Raw genomic sequence first — 21133 nt, 5'->3', positions numbered from 1 at the left:
CCCCCCAACCCAACGTGGGAGGAGCTAAGTAAATGAAAGGCAAAATGATATTTTAGGATGAAAAAATTTTGTATTTCAAGAGGGGCAAAAGACAAAATTGCTCTCCCATCATAATTAAAACTCTGAGTTTCGAGGGGGACTGTTGCCCCCCGTGGACCCTACTGTTGACCTCACCTTTGGTTGAGGTTTAGTTCTCCCTCTTTAGTAGTCTAGGGTTTAGCTATAGGACTTTCCTATTGTGTATTCCTAGAAAACTAGAAAGGAACCCTCACCATTAGAAATTCTAAACTCTTCCTCGCTCGACTTGAAACTACACATATCGGTCCTAACCTCTAGCACTTAGTAGGTGAGGTCACTATAAGGGAGCTCAAGGAGAGTTCCCATAGGTTTATCTGGCCTTAGGGTTGACCCTAGGTGTTGGTCTGGAGCTAGTTCACTCACCTGCACTCACTATCACCTATATCCACTCACAACCCTAAACTAAAATTGTAGAATTTGATCCCTTGATCCTTTGGAAGACTCATATAGATGGTCCCCTAAACTCATTAACCCTAGGCTAGGGTTTAGCTAAGACCAGTACATAGAGGACCCAAATGGGGATTTCAGTTGTCCATGACTCATATAGGGTGGTGGGCATCCCAATTGTACCAAAATGTCCAACTTGGCCGTTTGCTCCTAAATCCACCCAAATTACCTAAGTGTCCTTGGGGACGACAACGGAGAGCCGTCCGATCGCCCGTGTATCCAACCAACAGAGGAGATCAAGCCGGACGAGCTGATGGTGCGTGAACCGCGGGCAGCGTGGTAGTTGAGGTGGATGGCGGCATTGAATAGCGGAGCGTCGCGTGTGAGTTCGGAGCCTTCGGAGCCGTCATAGGATCCAGTTAGCGCCGCGTGGATAAGTAGAAAAATAGGGATTTTTTAATTATTTTAAATGCCTAAACTTTTAAAATCCATATTTTTCTATAAAAAAAATCATAAAAATAAAAGAAAAATACCAACTTGCCCAGTGGATAGAGGAGAAATGTGGACTAAAAATGAAAATTATTTTTTAAATATATTATTTTTAATGAATTAAATATCTTCTGGTGTTTTAATTCTCCATGGCTTAAAATGTTTCACCATGGCTTGAATTTTTGAGGGTTTATTTCCCATCATAGAGGCGATGTTCTCTGATTTTTCCAAAGTCATAGGGCATCTCTATGCTTCTAGCCCTAATTTTCAAGCTAAAGTGACCATTTTGGTTTATTTTAATTATATAAATCAAAATATCACTTGAAAAATTATGAGAATAATTTTAGTAGGTTTCCTGTGGTTAGAGAAGTCTAGGAAAAATATTATGATGTTTTGATTTACCTTGTGAACTTCTATATTTAATTAAATGAGAATATATTGTGTTAATTTTTGTAAATTATATACTTATTAAAAATTTTCAAAATCAATCCCACACTGTTCATAAAAAAAATATTTAAACATTGTAAAAATTTGAAAATTATTTGACTTAGTTTAATTATAATAAATTAAATACACTTGGGAAAATTTGAAAATTAAGCACTAAAGTTGATTTTTGTAAGAAACCTTACATTTTTGTATAAAAATAATTATAATAAATTAAATACACTTGGGAAAATTTTGAAAAGTGGTTTTCTGAGTTTCTTGTGATCAGGGGCACTTTGGAAAAATAAAAGTGATTTTTGGTAAAATAATTGATTTTTTAGCCTTATTTTAAATTTAAAGTAATTAAAATAATTAAAAATCCCAAAAACACCAAATTATTTCAAAATGTAACTAATTTTTCTTTGATCACTTGGGACTCATTAAAATATTTTTCCTAATTTTTCATGAATTAAAAATAATTTTTAAAGGCTTAAAAGTGGGTTTTCCTTATTTTTCCATTAAAATAATTATAATAAATTAATTCAAAAAGTGATGAAATTTTGCCTAAGTATTTCTCTGACCTAAGAAAACCTTTAATCATTTTCTCATAAATAAAAATTTCATTTTGAAAAGTTAAACAAATCAACTTTTGAAATCCCTATTTTTTAAAATTTAAATAAATAATTAAATTAAATTAAATCATGAGAGGTCCACATATTCTCCTCTAAACATTATAGTCACCTCATGGATATGACACTCTAAACCCTCAAGTTCATTTGAGTTGTGTTTAAAGAGTTATGAGGTGAAGTGCCTAAAGGGCAAAACAGTAATTTTAGACCTTGGTGCCTTAATCAAAATTTAGGATTAACCAAGGGAAAAATGGGTAATTTTGATCCTAATAAACATGCTTGGATGATTGAAATACAACGAGGTTAAAGGGTAGAAACTCACTCAACTCCCGTGCACAATATCAACAAGATCATAATTCTCCTAACCTTCATGACTTGGAAGTTAATTAAAGATCAAATGATTCTTAAGCGATGGGCTTAAGTCAGAAAGATGATAGTTTACTTTTCCTAAGCCCAAAGTTGAGGATGGTTTGACCATTTGATGTGGATATATGTTACTTTAATCAAAATATTGATAATCATCATTTCACCCATCATGATTGTTAAAGGCTTAGTAGTGACCTAGTCTTGATTTCTAAACTCAATTGATTGGATTTAGGAGATGATATGATTGGTGATTAACACCTTTAAACACTAAAAGCCTGACCTTTATTGTGGGCACCACAATCTTAAATTACCTAGACTTGCCTTAGGGGCACTCACTCACATAACTTTTAAATGAAACATCAATTCATTGATCGAGTATCCTATCCTTGGGATAATTAAATTGTCATGTTTCACTGAGTAACGGGGTAGTCACAGTTTAACCTAGGATGATTAATGGAACAATATGATACAAAATGAACTTGAAATAATTCAAGAGAGCCTCAGAGTTGTTCAGGGTTATTCCCTCAACAGTTTGAAATCTTCTGGATATTTTGAAGAGCAAATCGAACTTGTCATATTTTGTTCTAAAATTATCCACTAGGATCTTCCGAGATCCAATAAAATCATAACATGGGATTTGGTAGCTAAATCTTCATCTACTCATGCAATTTAAATTCCTTGCAATATTATATACATGCCTTGCAAGTACTGACCTTTCAGGTGGTGGAACGAGAAAACTCGCTAGGTACTCTTTTACAGTTTACAGTACCATCTTTTTCTTGTACTTTCCACACTGTATTTTTATGCTTATAAAACTTGCATGTTAAAAAACGATGTCACCCTGCATAAAAACCAAAATTGTTAGGATAGCCGTAAAACCAAAACTAAAATCAATCAAGATAAAATTCACCGCCATAACATTCAAAATATAAGACAATTCAAAATTTAATCACAAACATCACAAAAAAAACAATTGCAATTAAATTAAAACATCTATATCGGATGATCGGGAATCCCTCGAAGGAGGCAACCTACAGTTGTTAACGAGACTTCATACATTATAAATAAAAGTATGGAACTCATTAAGTTGAGCTTAGTAAATTCATTTGGACTAAGTGAATCCAATAGAAAATAGTGGTACCGGAACGAGGGAACCGTAGGATCCTAACTGGTGTCGCTCTTATCAACTTTAATATGCCTCTATAACATTTAAAGAACCCTAACCAGAGGGACATCTGATATAATATTATAACCTGACACATTAGAAAACTTAAACTCGTCATGATGAGGAGCTTGTAGCTAGCATTATGGGCAGCACAGTCATCTTCAACAGCAAAATGTGTCTACATCAGTTAAACCATTCCTTACTTTCCTTAGATCTAAACAACAAGCCATAGGATTTTGAGGTTGTTTGCCCAGTGTGACATAAACCCTCACCTCATCTTTAGGCCTTTGGTATCTTTAGGTTTTTGTGTAGTTCTATTGTACAATATAAGCCCTAATTCGTTTAGGATTCCGAGGTTGTCGTTCGTCACGACCTAAATCCTCAAATCTTCTAGGCTATATGTGTGATCGTTTCACACAAATGTAAGCCCTAAATTAATAAAATTGGCAGGATGAAACATTTAAATATTTCTCCTCAAAATTGAAGCCAAATCATAGAATAGCTTGGGAAGTCACTGAGGTTCTCCTCTGGATCTATGACATCCCCTAGTTTTTCCTCCTTTGGACTCTACAACAAAATGTTCCAAACTTGAATCATTTCTCTTTCACACCTTTTTGTCCTATTTTGTTGAAAAGTTCTATCAGTTTGACCTTTTTGAAAATAACACTTTCTGATTTTTATCAAGAGTTTTTTTAGGTGACTTCGGTTATCTAAGATGTAATTAACTATAGGGGCTTGCCTTTATAGGAAGTTTTTGCTTGCCTTTATAGGAAGTTTTTCCGAACCCAGCTTAATATAAACCCTATTTATTCCTTCATATTAAATAGGGAACTTGTCGACAAATAAAATGGTTTCGCAGACCTAACAGATGTCATATATTTCTTAGTTTATTTGATCGAGTCTCATCCTTAAGTCTTGTGTTCATCCTTCGGGATAGATATAGGGTTTGAGGTATAGTGCACTTTCATTTAATCTACGATAAATATGAGGTTAGTTTGATTTCATATTTTTCTAAATTATATATATATATATATATACATTAAATACCTTTCCGAAGTGGGCGACGAGATTCCGATTCTGGTGACCGACAGTTTCTAACGGACAACTACTTTACACCAACAACCCAAAATAGTGCCGACACCTACCTAGGTCCACCATTGGTAATGAAAATGTCTTTTGTTGAACAATTCATTCCCCCCCCTAAATACTTGGTTGTTGCAGTCAAAATCAGGAATGCAGTATCTCGTAACGGGATATCCCAATTCGACAAGATAATTTTTTTTCTGAATAATTACATTGTTTGTGCATCTCTTCAAATTTAACACTTTATATACAACCATGAATGTACTAACTAGATGAAGGCATTAGAAATTTATATTCAGATTTTTGAGTAATAACTTTGAATATGTGAATATCATTAACACTCTCTTCCCATCCAACAACTAAGAATTTAAAATACATGTTGAATTCACAAACTACTAAGATGTTCTATGTAGCAGGTTCATAGTGTTTGACAAATACAATCTTATTATTATTTCTGACACATGTATGACATGTGTATTATCAATTTCTCTTATACAATCATATTTAAAATATTCATTAAAATAATTTTTTTATAAAACATGTATGTAAATTAATTAGACTGATCAATACATTGAAGAACGATATATATGTTGTATCGTTACGGATTTCTCTTAGTGTATTCACAAAAAACATAATCTATTGGTTTGACAATATTGTTTGACATTCTAACCAAAGATTTAAACCCAATATTGAAATATGAAATAATCGTCTCTATTGAGTACATGTCAACATTGTTCAGAAGCAGAACGAATAGACACATTATGTGAAATAATATGTAAGGTGATGGATAATGCTTCCATGAGTGTAAATTAAGACATTTTACAAAAGCCATAATTATTCTATAATTCATCTAACAAATCACAAAAAAAAAAATTTCTGACATCGAAAGCATAATATGAATTCTACCTAAATGACCTTGGAGCAGCTCACCAATCCACTTGTTACCCATAAATGAGGATGACACTCCTGGTATCTTGCATATATTTGTCTGGTAGTATTCATTAATAAGACCTACTGCAATACTCAGAATTATTATTTGTTTATCTATATTTATAATTTCCTCTTCATTTGATAGGTTCAATAACAATACAACTTTTGTCATAATTAGGTATCATTAAATAACCATGCAAGCATCGGGATGTAGAACTGGGTATTGGGTGGGTGGCTCGACGAATTCGTCATAAGCCAGTCGAAAATGGGCGGGCTTGGCTTTAGAAAAATAGAATTTTTGCTGGTCTGGCTTGACCCGAGTCCTCTTGGACAAAGCCCGACATTGTCAAACCTGACCTGCCCACCTAAAACCAGGTTCGAAACAAAAATCTATAAATTTTTAGAGTTTAGGGTTTGTTTGGGGCAGCTTCAGCTTATTAATAAGCTGGTAGCTGATCCGGTTAAGCTGATTAACTGTTTGGTTTGTGTTGTTGGACAAAGGTTATTTTGTAATTATTTCTGGACAAATGACCATTCTGCCCCTATGAAGTGATGTTGTTTGCAATATAACTGTCATAGCAATATATTTGATACTTGAGAAGCAAAAATCCAATTCAAAATAGTATGAAAAATAAGATATACGCCTCACTTAATATGAGTATCATGATCATTAAAATAAGAAAAAAACTATTAAAATAATAGTTAATAATATGATCATATTAACTTTAAAGTGAAGACTACTTATGTCAGCAGCTAGGCCATCTTTCAGGGATACTTTGCACACCCGATTACTCTCTGTCGTAGAATCCTCGACCTTATTCGCTCACAGAAAGAAGTCACCCTTCTCAATGATTCTCTGCGGGCACCTGTAAAATATACTATGTAACTGACAGAGAATTCTCGACCCTATCCACCCAACCCCCAGCACAGCCACCACCCACCCCAAGCACGACCACCGCCCAACCCCCAACACAGCCACCACCCAACTCCCCGCACAGCAACCACCCACACCCCGCACAGCCATCGCCTAACCCGACTATTCAAACCACCTGAGAGGTGTTAGAATCATCAAAAGACAATGTAGATTCTCTTCAAACATCAAAATATAATTTCAATCCACATATAAAAAATATAAGAGTCCTATGCAAGATAAACTTCAATGTAAAATAAAATGCATCAGGGCTTCTTAAAATGATTCCAATGACACCTCAAGCATGTTTTTAAAATATAAAATGCACAGTAGAGGATATTTTTTTAATATCAAATAAAAATATGGCAAATTAATTAGCATGTCTAAGGATTAAGGTAATATCATGTTGGTTCCAAATTGATGGATAACATACTAATTGCTCTTCCACCTTGATAAGAATGGCAATGACCAAAACTTTTGTGAATCCATTGATAAACATATCAAAGCATGTTCATTAAACTTAACCTAAAAGGTTTGTTAAGACACTAATGTACCCTAAGGGATACATGTCACGGAATTAGTACATGTTAAGGATTTGATTCATTGAAATAAATGTCAAGTCATTGATGGATACCAAAAATAGTAGTTAAAACAAAGCAATACACAAAATACACAAAAAGGTATATAGAACTTCAACCTAAACATAAAACATACTAATACATATTGAACTGTTAGAAGCATATTAAATCTCTCACTAAGATAAACAAATATCCTATGCATTGAAATACGTATTAACTCATCAATACAACATAGTGGATACAAACCAACACCCATAACATTGCTAAGAATCTAGCAGCTTTTGAATCACACAAGCTTCATATGAACCTTAAATTCTTATGCATCCATTTTGATTCAAAATCCAAGTTCATCATATACCAAATTGATTTAGCTATGCCATGCCTCAACACATCCACCACTTAAGACCGACAACTACCACACACACACCCACACCACACACACACCCATAACAATAACATAATGCACCCAACCAAAGCCCACACCCACACCTCAATGAAGCACCCATCCCGTAATTTTCATTTGAAGCAATTACATACAGGTCACCTCAATGAAGTAAAATCATAACCCTTTCCCTTCCCATATTTCATTTGAGGTAATTAAATACCCACATCACACACACACTCACAACCACCGTACACATACCCAGAACCATAACATACATCACCCAACCACAACCCACATCACAAATCGTCACAACAGACAGCACCCAACCTCATCCCCACACAACGCACACATTCACAACCATGCACATACCCACAGCCACAACAAAGCTCCAACCACAATCCACACCTCAATGAAGCACCATCCCATATTTTTAATTCAAAAATAATTACATACAAGCCAACCCAAAACATTGCCATCTACAAATGAAGCAACATCTTTCATCAATTTTTCAAATCATAACCCAAGCATAAAAGAAAAAGTAATGTAATATTGAGTAGATGCAAATGCAAACAGGCCACCCGAAAGAATGCTATAAACGAACCAAGCATTCTTTTACATCCATTTTTCAAATTGTCACACAAATATCAAAGGAATTGATGAAACCCCATCCAATATTTTTAATTTGAGGCAATTACACACAGGATACCAGAAATCTTGCTATCTACGAATGAGCACCCTCTACAAATGAGTATCGGAAAACCTGCTATCTACAAACTTGCTATCTGCAAATCAATCACACATATTTACCCATTCTCTAAATTCCATCAAAGAATCGAAAAATCGCATAATGAAAGCCATTCCATTGGAAAATCGCATAAATAATACCATTCCATCGAAAAATTGCCAGAAATTGTATATAGAAAGTCATTCCATCGAAAATTACTTATAGAACATAGTAACCAGAGATCGGAGCGAGGAGGAGAGGTGAAATGAGCAATCGAGGGAGAGAGGTGAGCTAGGAGTCACCTAGGGTAGAAAACACATTTGGGTATCGAGCGAGGAGGCACCTGAGGGCATGCGAGTAATATGCAAAGGAAAGAATGCAGGCTGCAAGGTCGAGCCCGCGGCCTCGTTGATTAAAAATCCCAAACGGTTTATTCAGATAAGCAAATTAAAGGCACAAACCAAACGGCCCAGGTGCGTTTTCAATTCAAGACCGCACCAAATAAGCTGCCCCAAATGGATAGAATGGGTAGGAATAGCTCGTTGGAGTAACTCCCGCTAGGGTTTTCTGGTGAATCGCAATATTACAAACCAAAGTCTCCGTTCTCCTCCCCATTTCCAAGCCTGAAGAGGCGAAAAGCCAAAGTCCCAAGCACGAAGCATTTGATAAAAATGATAATAAGGGTTAGGCTTTTGTCATGAGTTTTGGTTTTTCAGTGTGCATTTGAAAAATGGATGAAAGTGTTAAAATTTGTACATAGTAATGATTCGTGTGCTGTGTATGTAATTACCCCTAATTAAATTATATTAATTTGTGGGTAATCACTGATCAAGACACCAATCATAATCATTATTTATGCACCTTAAGATATAGCACCATCACATCTGATCATTTGAAAACTTTTATCATATAAATTAACATTAAAACTATTAAAATTCAGCTTAAATAACAAATCAAGTGTTAACAAGAAATTTTTTTTGTTGCAAACACAAAAAAGGAAAACAAAATCATTCATTACTCTTAATTCAAGAAAATACAAAGGTTTGTAAAAGCAGAAACAAAGCCAAATTAATTTAAATGAAGAGAGCAACAGTCATCCATCGATTCCAAAACAAATACGTTCCCTTAACACTACTGCGAGACAGACAAGACAAAAAAAAAAAAAGAAGAAAACACACAGATACGCTGAAAACTAACCAAAGCCTCTGCCTACAATTGGCTAACAGTTTTCACTTCTTCTCTTCTTTCTCTGCTTCTGCAGCCTTCTTCAGCCTGGCACCAACCTGCCTAGCATTCATTCTCTCCACCCGAAGCTTCCCGTAAGCCTTAAATGCCTTCATCTCCTCAGTAACCTTCACCAACTCAACTGACGGCTTCCTGTGGACAATAGGCAAGTAGTCACCCTTAACCTGGGTCGCCGTAGCAAGTTCCTCCGGTGCAGAATCTCCGGCCTTAAACTTGCGAGCACGCCGAGGGAAGATGACCAACTTCGCTTTGTATGTTTTCAGCCTCTGAACATTGGCTTGGAGACCTTCCAGCGAGCGATTCTTACGACGATGATCCACCGCAATGCCAATTGTGGGAGCGAGCTTCTTTGGAATTCCTGCGGCCTAAGAAATATACCAAAAATATTGCAGTCATTGTCAACAGCTGCCAGTAGATGCCTCGAGAAGATTTACAATTGTGTAAACCAAAGAGAATATAATTGGCATGCCTCTAAACAAAATACAAATGGAAGCCCAAATTGGATAAAAGATAAGGTAGTTATTATAGGTAGCAAGCATATGCATAAATCATAAAACTACATGAAGACAGTCAAATGAAGGCCTGAAAAGCAATAAAAATACCAATAGTAAATGTGAGCAACTTCGATAAAATTTTGAATATCACCTTGAGCTCCTCAAGGGTGAAACCTCTACCAGTTCTAGATTTCATATTATATTTAAGAGTTGGGCACTGGACAATTGGGCGAAGAGGGCCAGATGTCGGGCGGGGAAAGATCTTCACTGCCTTCTTTTGTCTGGCTGCATTACCCAATCAACAGTTTAATCCATAACAATGAGCCAAAAAAAAAATTGAAATAGAAGAGGCAAAAATTAATGTAACAGAGCGGGATCCTTACCAATACGTCTTCTAGTCTTCCGAGCAGGCTGATTGAACCATGTTCTAACATAATTCTGCCAATGCTTTTTGAAGTGACCATTAGGCACCACATTATTGTGCTTCACCATGATAACAACTGAAAAACCAATGATAACAACACATTAAGATAAATGTTTACAAATACCACCAAGTACGAATGCAATGACTCAAACGTTAAACATGTCCCTTCTAATGAATCATGAACTCCACCAATCAAAAAAGACAATGACCTCCCACATTGTTTGACAACTTTGGGGCATACATTATTTCCCTCTACTATCAAATCCTATTTCAAAAATGAGTACAAAGAGCATCATTCACCCAAAATATAACAAACATCACACTTTATAGCAATTGTTCTCAACCCCTCTGAAGATATCCTCCCAAAGGCCTCTCTCGAATGATTACTTCTCTTCAGGCAGTAAAGCCAAAAAAGGTGTCTTAGCTTCAACCACTCCTTTCACCATAGTTCCAACCCAAATTCTAGAAATGATTTTCTCTTTTAACTGAGGTTCATATTGCTGACAGCACCTCATCAGATATAACAATGTTTACTACTAATACCAATACTTGAATGGGTGTCACTAAAAGTTTATATTTAATTAAGCATCTTTCTAGTTTGCATGAGGAATGCTTCATAAATAAACATAATAATTCTGGAAAGTTCACTGCATAGAGCCATCGATACTTCCATGATTAATTATATATGGTTGAATGTTCCTCAAAGGGCAATATTGTTTAATCACCCAAATAAAAAATCATTGAGCAATTGGGAGTGTGAAAACCCTGAAAGCTTTTTTAGTCAATAGGCATATGCAAACCCTCAAATAAGGGAATGCTTAAAGAAACAAAACTAACGTTGGCAACGTAAGGGGGGCGATGTCTTTGTTGAAGTAGGAAGTCACTAGGTTTGAGCTCAAGTACTTGATCATTATGCTCAAATTCAGGGTGAAAGAAGCATCACAAGCCAACGCTGTCAAATCCCTTTTATTAGTTTGATATCTTGAAGGAAAGGCTTTAAAGGTGAAAGGGTTTTACCAACAAATTATGATGCTGGACAAAAACTAACAAGGTCAGAGCCAATTGTTGCATTTTTCCACTTCATTAATGTTGATAATACAGAACCAAGCCAAAAGAAGCAGCTTAAATTTGAAATAACATTTTTATTGAAGATTTGAATGATCCTCATAGTACACAGCAAAATCCTTATATCATATCTCAGCCATAAAAAATTAGATGTAGAGGCAATATGAGAGATTTCACTCTCAAAAACTTCAAAAAATGGGTTTCACTCAAAAAATCTAAATAAATCTAAAAGAAATTTAAAAAAAATTTAAGCTAAAAGGTGAACCTGAAGATAAATATGAAATATTAGAGAAAATATACTCAAAAATAACACCTCAGAAGCCAAACAAGCACTCGAGCAAGATTATCGAGCAACCAAGCAAGAATACCAAGCAGTTGAGCCAAAGCCAACTCGCCAAGGACAAACACACTATATCGAAGACAAATAGAAGTAGAAATTAGAGAAACCCTGAGCACTAGCTGCTGCAGGCCTTTCGAGATTTTGAAAGGAGAGGGAGAAGACTCGAAGAAGAAGAGGCCAATAAAAGTAGAAATTAGAGAACGAATAAAAACGACAAACCCTAAATATTTATGACTAATAATAAAATATTATGATTAATAATTTAGTATATATTATAATTTATAGGAATTAATTTTTTTAAAATTAGATTAATTTATTATTTAAAATATTTTAATTAATTATAAGTTATATTAAATTTTATGAATATTTATTTAATTTAAAATTATTTTTAGTCTATAGTTATAATTTTTTATATAAAATTATTTTAAATTATTTTATAATTCGAACAATAACGATTTGAACACGATCGAATGCAGGTTTGTTCGTACTTGGTTCATTTATAAACCAAACTAAAAAAAATTGTTTGTGTTCGTCTCGTTTGTTTATCGAACGAATCAAATACGAACTTTTTGGCGAGTCGAACACGAACTGTTTGCGAACGACAAGCTTTTTTTGACAACCCTAATGAGGAATGGTTCATATATAAGTATAATAAATCTGGGAAGTCCAAAGCATAGAACCAACAATACTTCCATGATTTAATTATACATGATTGAATGTTCCTTAAAGGGCAATATTGTTTAATCACCCGAACAAAAAATCATTGAACAATTGGGAGTGCGAAAACCCTAAAGCCTATTTAGTCAGTAAAAATATGCAAACCCTCAACGAAGGGAATGCTGAAAGAGCCAAAACTAACGTTGGTGAGCTAAGGGGGTTGATGTCTTTGTTGAAGTATGAAGTCATTAGGGTGAAGCTCAAACACTTAATTATTATGCACCACTTTAGGGTGAAAGAAAATGACGCAAGCCAACGCTATTAAGTCCCTTTTAATTAGTTTGATATCTTGAAGGAATGGCTTAAAAGGTGAAACGGTTTCACCAACATATTATGATGCTGCCCAAAAACTAACTGGGTGAGAGCCAATTGTTACATTTTTTCCATTCATCAATGTTGAGAATACAGAACCAAGCTAAATGAAGAAGCTCAAAATTGAAATAACATTTTCATCGAAGATTTGAACGTAAGCACTTATATTTAAGTCATGGACCTAAAAAAAAATTCCACTGCTTATTATGGTTATCTCGAGATTGGTGCTTCCGGCAACCACAAATTCTAATCATCCATAACACTCAAATCAACAAAGAATTATTGTAGTGTAGCAATTGTTCAATATATTTACATTCATTTCCCATCTCTGTCTCAGCCTATCTTGAGCCCAAGAATTCATATATTAAGTGGAGGATTTTATGATTCTAAGACAAGATGCAATGTAACAATCATCATATTATATGGAAAAAATATATTTAATGGAGTCATTATTTATAACATTTCAAAGTTTTTCTTGTTTTTTTTTAATTGCATGCCAAACCAATCTTACATCTCATTAATTTATAGGTTGAATCATGATGTAATTAGTGCACTCCTCCATGTGCCTAAAGAAAATCCCATCAACAAAAAAATAAGTAGTGTTTTAAGGAATAAGAAGTGTTTGTCACTTTTTGAAGACATCTCGATAAGAACATCATTTTGGCTCTTTTCCTTTTATTAAGAACGATGGCTCCCTTTCTGTTTTTTCACCACCAAAAGGCTAAAACGCATTCCAAGACTACATAGATCTTCCACCGTTGAAGAAGCCAACACTATCTACTTCAATACACACTTTATGTTTGCTAAGATAGAGTTTAGCAGTAAAATCATTAAATCAAGAAACAAACCCTTTTCTTCTTAAGCTTGCTTTAAAAAAAAAACGTTTTTTTCCTTTGAGTAATTTTAAAAGTTCACTGCACGCTGATTTTAAAATTTACAAAGAATTTAGACTGGCAACTTGAAGGGGCAAAACACAAAATTGCTCTAAAAGAATAGTAAGAAAAACTATGCACATGATAGCCTTTGAAAAAAAAAACTCTCTTCACTCAAAAGAAAATTCTCTTCACTCAAAAAAGAGTGTTGGAGAGTAATCCATTAGAGGCGTTTCACATAGGAAGAAAATAAGCCGAGGGGAGAATGTTAAGGATAGAGAGCTATTGTGTGGTCAACTATAGTACAATTGGATTGTTAATTCGAATGGATATTTCTTGAGAGACTTAAGATTTAGCAATTGAAAACATCACAATTGTCATACCTTTCATGAGGAAAAAACATTTTCTTTTCTTCGCACAGGCACCAAACTATAATTAGTCATATTAAATTAATTTAATATTGACAATTTTACTGTTTATAAGCTTTAATTGTGTTACCTGCACGCCAAATGTTCTACTTGATATCTAAGAATGATGAAAATTTTTGTTAGGAGTTTTATTAAAATAAAGATGGGTGGCAGGTCTTTAAAAGTATAATCATTTGGACCTGCTGCCACATAGAGTGTCATGCTGCACATGAGATGATTGAGAAGATTACCAAATATAGCTATGAAACATTTTATACATACATAATTACGTATGAATAAATATAGGTGGCAAGTCACTATAAGTATAATCATTTGGACCTACTGCAACATTAAATGCCATGTTGCACATGAGATGATTGAAAAGCCTACCCAAATTTAGCTAAGAAACATTTTATACATACGTAATTATCTATTACAAGAAATTTAGAGTATGATGAAATGACTTTCATTGAAATGCATGGAGAGAATAGAGAATATTCTAAGAAGACGAGCGCTTGAAATAGCCATGATGGTAATGATGGTCGTCTTCCAATTTTACTAAGATAAACCAACAGAGAAGATGGGGAGAGCAAGTTGATATAATTTGCTAAAAAAATTATAATAGTTGATGGAGAGACCAAGAGGATCGACCAATTTGTTTGTCACGGGAATTAAGATAGCCGACTAAGATGATCAAGAGGGCTGATTGAGATATCTTGCAAGTTGAATTTACAGAGCAGACTTAGATGACCAAATGAGATAGCTTGACAATAGCATGGAGATAACCGATTGAAAAAACCACATACTACTTTAATGGGCGAAAGAAAATGGCTCACTAACAAAGTTATTGCACAATTAAAAGACTTGATGTATACTTCCATAAAACCTGCTTAAGTATTGGAGATCTTAGAAAGGATATCAAAGCGCTAAACATTATGGATAAGGATCACTTAAGAACAATAGGCTGTTGATAAGCATTACAGTATAAAAGGATCAAGATGGTGAAATACAAAAGCTTCAATGTGATTTTGTCTGTTTCCATGAACTCATTCAATTCGTTGTGAATTTAACACCTAATGAAAGTTATTTTCATCTTCATTGTCCCAATGATAGCACCGAATGTAAAAAGTAAAATTATTCCAAAGAAAGAAAAAGAAAACCTGGTGAGAGAGTTACTTCCACAGATAATTTCCACAAGAATGAGAAAGTTCCACATGTGACTGACGAACACAATCAAATACGAAAAAAGTCTACTTGATTCCAAATCATTCAATAATACACAAAAGGTATTTTTCATATACAGATATGATTTAAGTCTGAAGGAAACCAATGCTCCTCCCAATCGACCAATAAGGAATAAATAAGCATGATGATTTGGCAAACACATAGATGAACCGTCAAACGTATAATTGTTATGAACTTACCAAATTTTGATCAAGAGTCAATTTAATTAACCAACTTTGTAATCGAATAAATCATATTTGTGATGCCAACAATGTCAAGGAAAGCTTCAAATTCCACGCAATATTTATAATTGTAACAACCAATATATCACCATGTCATTGAGCAAAGTCTAAGCCAATCTTTTGAAATAGGTCATACTCCATTCTACAAATCAGCATCAAACTATAGTCTAGAGTAGCTCGGTTGGATTTGGGGCAATACCTTAAAGTAGTATATAAGCCCAATAAGTCCATCATGAGTCGTTGATTTAACTTTTAGAGAATACATCAAATTCAAGATTTAGTATGGGGAAATACAATCATCAAGCATCTCTTCCATAAGTATCATGTTTTCCAATAAATGAAAACATATTATTCATTGCAGTGATGACAAAGACAAAAATAAAAAATCATTACTCTCGCTCTGAGGCTTGAGCAAAGTTATAGACAGAAAATAATAAGCATTACTGCAGATTTTATCAAATATCCTTCATGACAAACTATAGTAAAACATCTAATATAAGAAACTTTTTAGCAAGGATTATTGCAGAAAAATTGTTCACTGTCGAATCTGAAATTTGGAAGATAAAACTAGCAGTCCAAAACCCTAAAGTGAAAATAGTTGCATTGAAAACATGAAATTTCAATATATTTTAGCCGTTCGCCAAACCCGCAACACCTCCACCAAAGCGGCTAACTTCCAGATCTCACCACACATAGAAGAAGAAGTTTTAAGATTCACGGAAGAGTGCCATGCTTACCAGGTTTTGCCGCCGCACAACTCTTGTCTTCCGGTGAGCAGAGAGGGCCGCAGAGGATATAAGAAGTGTTGTAAAGCTGGGGAAAAGCTTAATAGCTCTTAAGACCCTAACATTTCAAATCCCTTCTGTTGATCAATTTTTTATGTATGTTATTGTTGGATTTTTAGTGAGGATTATTACTGCAAAAATCACCCAAAACATTAAATATAACATTTTTTGTCACATAAATTTAAAATTTATATTTCAACAACCAAAAACTTTATTTCCTTTTGAAATAGGAGTGTTCAACCTTTCATATTCAAAATTTTGAAAATTTACAAACGTAGCACCCAATTCTTATGCATTTATGTATATCACACCAAAACTTTGATTTTTTACAAAAACATCTTACCTATGTATAAAAATGTGAATTTTACTGTTGAAAAGCATGATCAGAGCTCAAATGGATGTTATGTTTGTAAAAATGAAAGTTTTTGGTGTGATATACATGAAAACATAAGAATTGGGTGTTGCGCATGTCAATTCTCCTTGGAAATTTTGGGTGATTGATATTGTAAAAAGCCCTAATATATTAAAAGTAGCATTTATTTTTGGCTGCATATCACCCTATGCCAGTGATCATAAAAAAATTGTAGTATATGCTCATGTATATAACTTAATTTCATATATATTTTTTTCATATTTTACATAATTTAGCAATTTTTTATCAACATTTTAAATTTATTTTATCTCAGTAAACTCATCTTTTGGTAAATTATATTTTGGTAACCTGATTGGATTAATATAAGACTAGGAGTTTGCTTTGGAACATTTAATTGCAAAGATTTATGAGCAGTGAGATTATAATCGTTAAAAAATCTGCCACTAATAATGTTTAATCTATGTTGAAGATTCATTCATGTTGATCCATCAAACTACAAAATCATTCAAATTAATTTATAATTGTGTTAAAGTTGTTTCATTGAAATCAATTTTTTATTGTAATCATTTTTTTTAGAATCATTTAAATTGTTAAAATAAGTGTTGCTAAAGTTTATTTTGCTAAGATAATTTTGTTATAATATATTATATGTGAGATCTACCTTTTTTTTTAATTTAATCTATGCTAAAGTTTGACTTGTTAAAAAAAATTTCTTAAGATTAATGTGATACTGATTTTTTTAATTGCTTAAAATTGTATGTTAAATTTATCTTTTTTATATATATTGCACAATGCTTACTTGAATGAGATATAAAATTTAGTTTGATTATGAGCCATTAGATATTTGACTGAATTATTGAGTAGGATTCTTTACGAATAATTAAAAGATTTAGTCGATCTTGCCACCATTTCTAAATAAATGGACCATAAATCGGACGTAATTGAGCCGAGTTGAGTCTAATATGTTATAGATTGATCTTGGCTTGGTCGTATCACAAGTTGCTCATGCTCAAATAAAACATGAGCCGAGCTTTCACATATATGTTCATACTTGACTTTGGTATCAATCATCGCGCGCTTCCGGTCTTCATTTCGTCGTTTGCTTGATGTCGTTGTTGTCGTTGAGGAGTCGCCAGTTTATTTTCCATTATGTTTCCCTTTTCTCCAAATTATTCTCCATCTTAGATTATGTAGAGGAACTAAGATATGAGAAATCAGAGGACAATGATAAGCAATAACGAGAACAAACAAAAGAAGTGTGTGGGAAGCCTTCATAAAGTGAATTTTCGTATTGATAGCTCCGAAGAAAAAGTCCAAAGTGAGATCACTTCAGTATGCTTTGAAGACATAACTATGAAAGAAAACTTTATGAATGACTACCAGAGAATTCAGGTTGATGTACCTGTTATAGGGTTGAATCCTCCCATATAGACAAGTCCCTAAAGTTAGTTATAGCATAAGTAGTTAAGACTACTCAAGAAAAATCCTGATTGAGGTTAAAATTTGTTCTCAAAAGTTCAAGTGTCATTTTTCAAGGAATAAAATGCCAAAGTTTTATCCTAAAGGTAGCAGATTCCTAAGGAAACTGAATTATCCTAAGTTTATTTTTGTCCTTAATGGTTTAATTGGGGTTCATCATTTTGCTCCAGGTTTTGAATGTTCACCTCTGCAAAACAGAGTTAACATATTCTACTAAGATGTAACCCTATCCGCAATTACGCAGTTATTTACTTTCCTGACCAAAAACTTGACTCGATTTTTTTAGGCAGCTAGTGTGCAAAATGGATATGTTATAGAATTTAGAAGTTGATTTATATTTCATACACCAGGAGTTCTGCGCAAGTGCACGTTTCATTCAATTAATATAGATTTTTTTTTCGATACCACAGAGAAATGAGATAAGATATTTCTTAGGCTAATTTTATTCTACTACTATCAAGTCTTAGATTGGAATGTCGATTAAGGATATTTTCTAAAAACTACTCCTAAATACAAACCTAAATCTAAGGATAAACCTAACTAGATAAATTAGATTGGTAAATTTTGAGATGTAAAGATTACCTTTCTCTTGTGTTTACCTAGATAAGGTGTAGGAATGTAAAGCATAGAATTCAAGGTGGTCAGTGACAACAGGAGCAAACATATTATTTACCATATTCTGAGTGCATAAAGAACATTTGGCTAACCTAAAGTTAAGTTCCTAAATCCTTAGTTATGCTGGGTAGGTTTAGTCTGTTGACATGCCTCAAAATCATCTATTTTATATATGCATTTCATGCTTATTTTTTTATAATATTGCGCTTTAATGAAAGGTATTTACATATTTTTTGTTTCAGATCTAGAAAATTAAGTTTATAAGAAAAGAAGTGAAAATAGATGCATAATGAAGTAATGAAGCGATAGCGCCTGAGCGCCAGAGTCCAAACGTGACTGATACTTAGGCGCCACAGTCCGGCGCTTAGGCGTCAAAAACGATTACCCCTTTTATTCAATGAAATGGTAATGATGGTTGTCTTCCAATTTTACCAAGATAAACCGACAGAGAAGATGGAAAGAGCAAGATGATATAATTTGCTAAAAAAATTGAGATTGTTGATTGAGAGACCAAGAGAATCGACCAATTTGCTTGTCACGGGAACTAAGATAGCCGACTAAGATGATCAAGAGGCTGATTGAGATAGCTTGCAAAGTGAATTTACAGAGCAGACTTCGATGACCAAATGAGATAGCTTGACAATAGCATTGAGATAACCAATTGAAAAGAACACATACTACTTTATTGGGTGAAAGTAAATGGCTCACTAGCAAAGATATTGCACGATTAAAAGACTTGATGTATACTTCCATAAAACCTCCTTAAGTATTTAAGATCTTAGAAAGGATATGAAAGTGCTAAACATCATGGATAAAGATCACTTAAGAACAAAAGGCTATTGATAAGCATTATAGTATAAAAGAATTAAGATGGTGAAATACAAGCTTCAATGTGATTTTGTCTGTTTCTATGAACTCATCCCCTTCTAGTTGTGAATTTAGCACCTAATGAAAGTTTTTTCATCTTCATTGTCCCAACGATAGCACCAAATGTAAAAAGTAAAATTATTCCAAAGAAAGAAAAAGAAAACCTGGAGAGAGAGTTACTTGCACAGATAATTTCAGAAAGACTGAGAAAGTTCCACATGTGCTAACGAAAAAGCAAACTTAATCAAATATGGAAGAAGTCTACTTGATTCCAAATCATTCACTATTACACGAAAGGTATTTTCCATATAAAGATATGATTTAAGTCTGAAAGAAATCAATGCTCCTCTCAATCGACCAATAAGCATGATGATCTGGCAAACACATAGATGAACCGTCGAACGTATAAGTGTTATGAAGTTAGCACATTTTGATCAAAAGTCAATTTAATTAACCAACTTTGTAATCGAATAAATCATATTTGTGATGCCAACAATGTCAAGGATAGCTTCATATTCCATGCAATATTTATAATGGAAACATATTATTCATTGCAGTGATGACAAAGATAAAAATAAAAAATCATTACTCTCGCTCTGATGCGTGCGCAAAATTATAGACAGAAAACAATAAGGTTTCATTCCTAGTCGTATCTCTCAGATAAATTTGATGAATTTTATCAAATATCCTTCTTAACAAACTATAGTAAAACATCTAATATAAGAAACTTTTTAGCTCGGATTACTGCAGAAAAATTGTTCGCCGTCGCTGAAATTTGGAATATAAAACTAGCAGTCCCAAACCCTAAAGTGAAAATAGTTGCGTTGAAAACGTGAAATTTCTATAGATTTTATCCTTTCGCCAAACCCGCAACACCTCCCCCAAAGTCGCCCACATCGAAAACAAGAAATTTTAAGATTCACGGAAGAGTGCTATGCTTACCAGGTTTCGCCGCCGCAACTCTTGTGTTCCGGTGAGCAAAGAGGGCCGCAGAGGATCTAAGAAGTGTTGCAAAGCTGGGGAGAAGCTTAATAACTCTTAAAACCCTAACTTGAACGGTTCAAATCCCGTCTGTTGATCAAATTTCTATGTATGTTATTGTGGGAAGAAAAAATTTTAATATTAGTGAAGAGTATTATCATTATTTTAGGTTTTTTACATATCAAATATCAAATCATTCCAAACATTAAATATTAAGTTTAAAATTTATATTTCAACCACCAAAAAGCACCCAATTCTTATGCATTTATGTATATCACACCAAAACTTTGATTTATACAAACACAACATCTTACCTATGTATGAAAATGTGAATTTCACAGTTGAAAAGCATGATTAGTGCTAAATTGGACGTTATGTTTGTAAAAATGAAAGTTTTTGGTGTGATATACATAAAAGCGTAAGATTTGAGTGTTGTGCATGTCAATTCCCCTTAAAATTTTGGGTGATTGACACCCTAACAAGTTAAAAGTTGCATTTATTTTTGGTTGCATATCACCCTATGCTAATGATCTTAAAAAAATTT

At 33.7% G+C, this 21133-nt stretch overlaps 1 protein-coding gene across 1 annotated transcript; it reads right to left on the bottom strand.

Moving 5' to 3' along the window:
* Positions 1–9215: 9215 nt before the first annotated feature.
* LOC110032673 (60S ribosomal protein L13-1) lies at positions 9216–20686 on the bottom strand. The gene is made up of 4 exons (XM_020736376.1): positions 20551–20686; positions 10270–10386; positions 10038–10171; positions 9216–9757 (listed from the first exon to the last, which is right to left on the bottom strand). The coding sequence occupies exons 2-4, from the start codon at positions 10376–10378 to the stop codon at positions 9377–9379; spliced, it is 624 nt and encodes a 207-aa protein (XP_020592035.1). The 5' UTR covers positions 10379–10386; positions 20551–20686; the 3' UTR covers positions 9216–9376.
* Between the last annotated feature and the right edge of the window lie 447 nt (positions 20687–21133).

The sequence above is a fragment of the Phalaenopsis equestris genome, unplaced genomic scaffold (assembly GCF_001263595.1).
Source record: "Phalaenopsis equestris unplaced genomic scaffold, ASM126359v1 Scaffold000999, whole genome shotgun sequence".
Taxonomy (NCBI): domain Eukaryota; kingdom Viridiplantae; phylum Streptophyta; class Magnoliopsida; order Asparagales; family Orchidaceae; genus Phalaenopsis; species Phalaenopsis equestris.
Note: the sequence above shows the minus strand (reverse complement) of the source record. Positions and strands in the feature narration are given on the sequence as shown.

Bases quoted from the DNA above. Each gene is read 5' to 3' on its own strand.
- LOC110032673 (XM_020736376.1), bottom strand. From the start codon at position 10,378: ATGGTGAAGCACAATAATGTGGTGCCTAATGGTCACTTCAAAAAGCAT. The intron at 10,172-10,269 runs GTAAGGATCCCG...TGGGTAATGCAG, and splicing joins GAAGACTAGAAGACGTATTG to CCAGACAAAAGAAGGCAGTG. The intron at 9,758-10,037 runs GTGATATTCAAA...TATATTTCTTAG, and splicing joins TCACCCTTGAGGAGCTCAAG to GCCGCAGGAATTCCAAAGAA.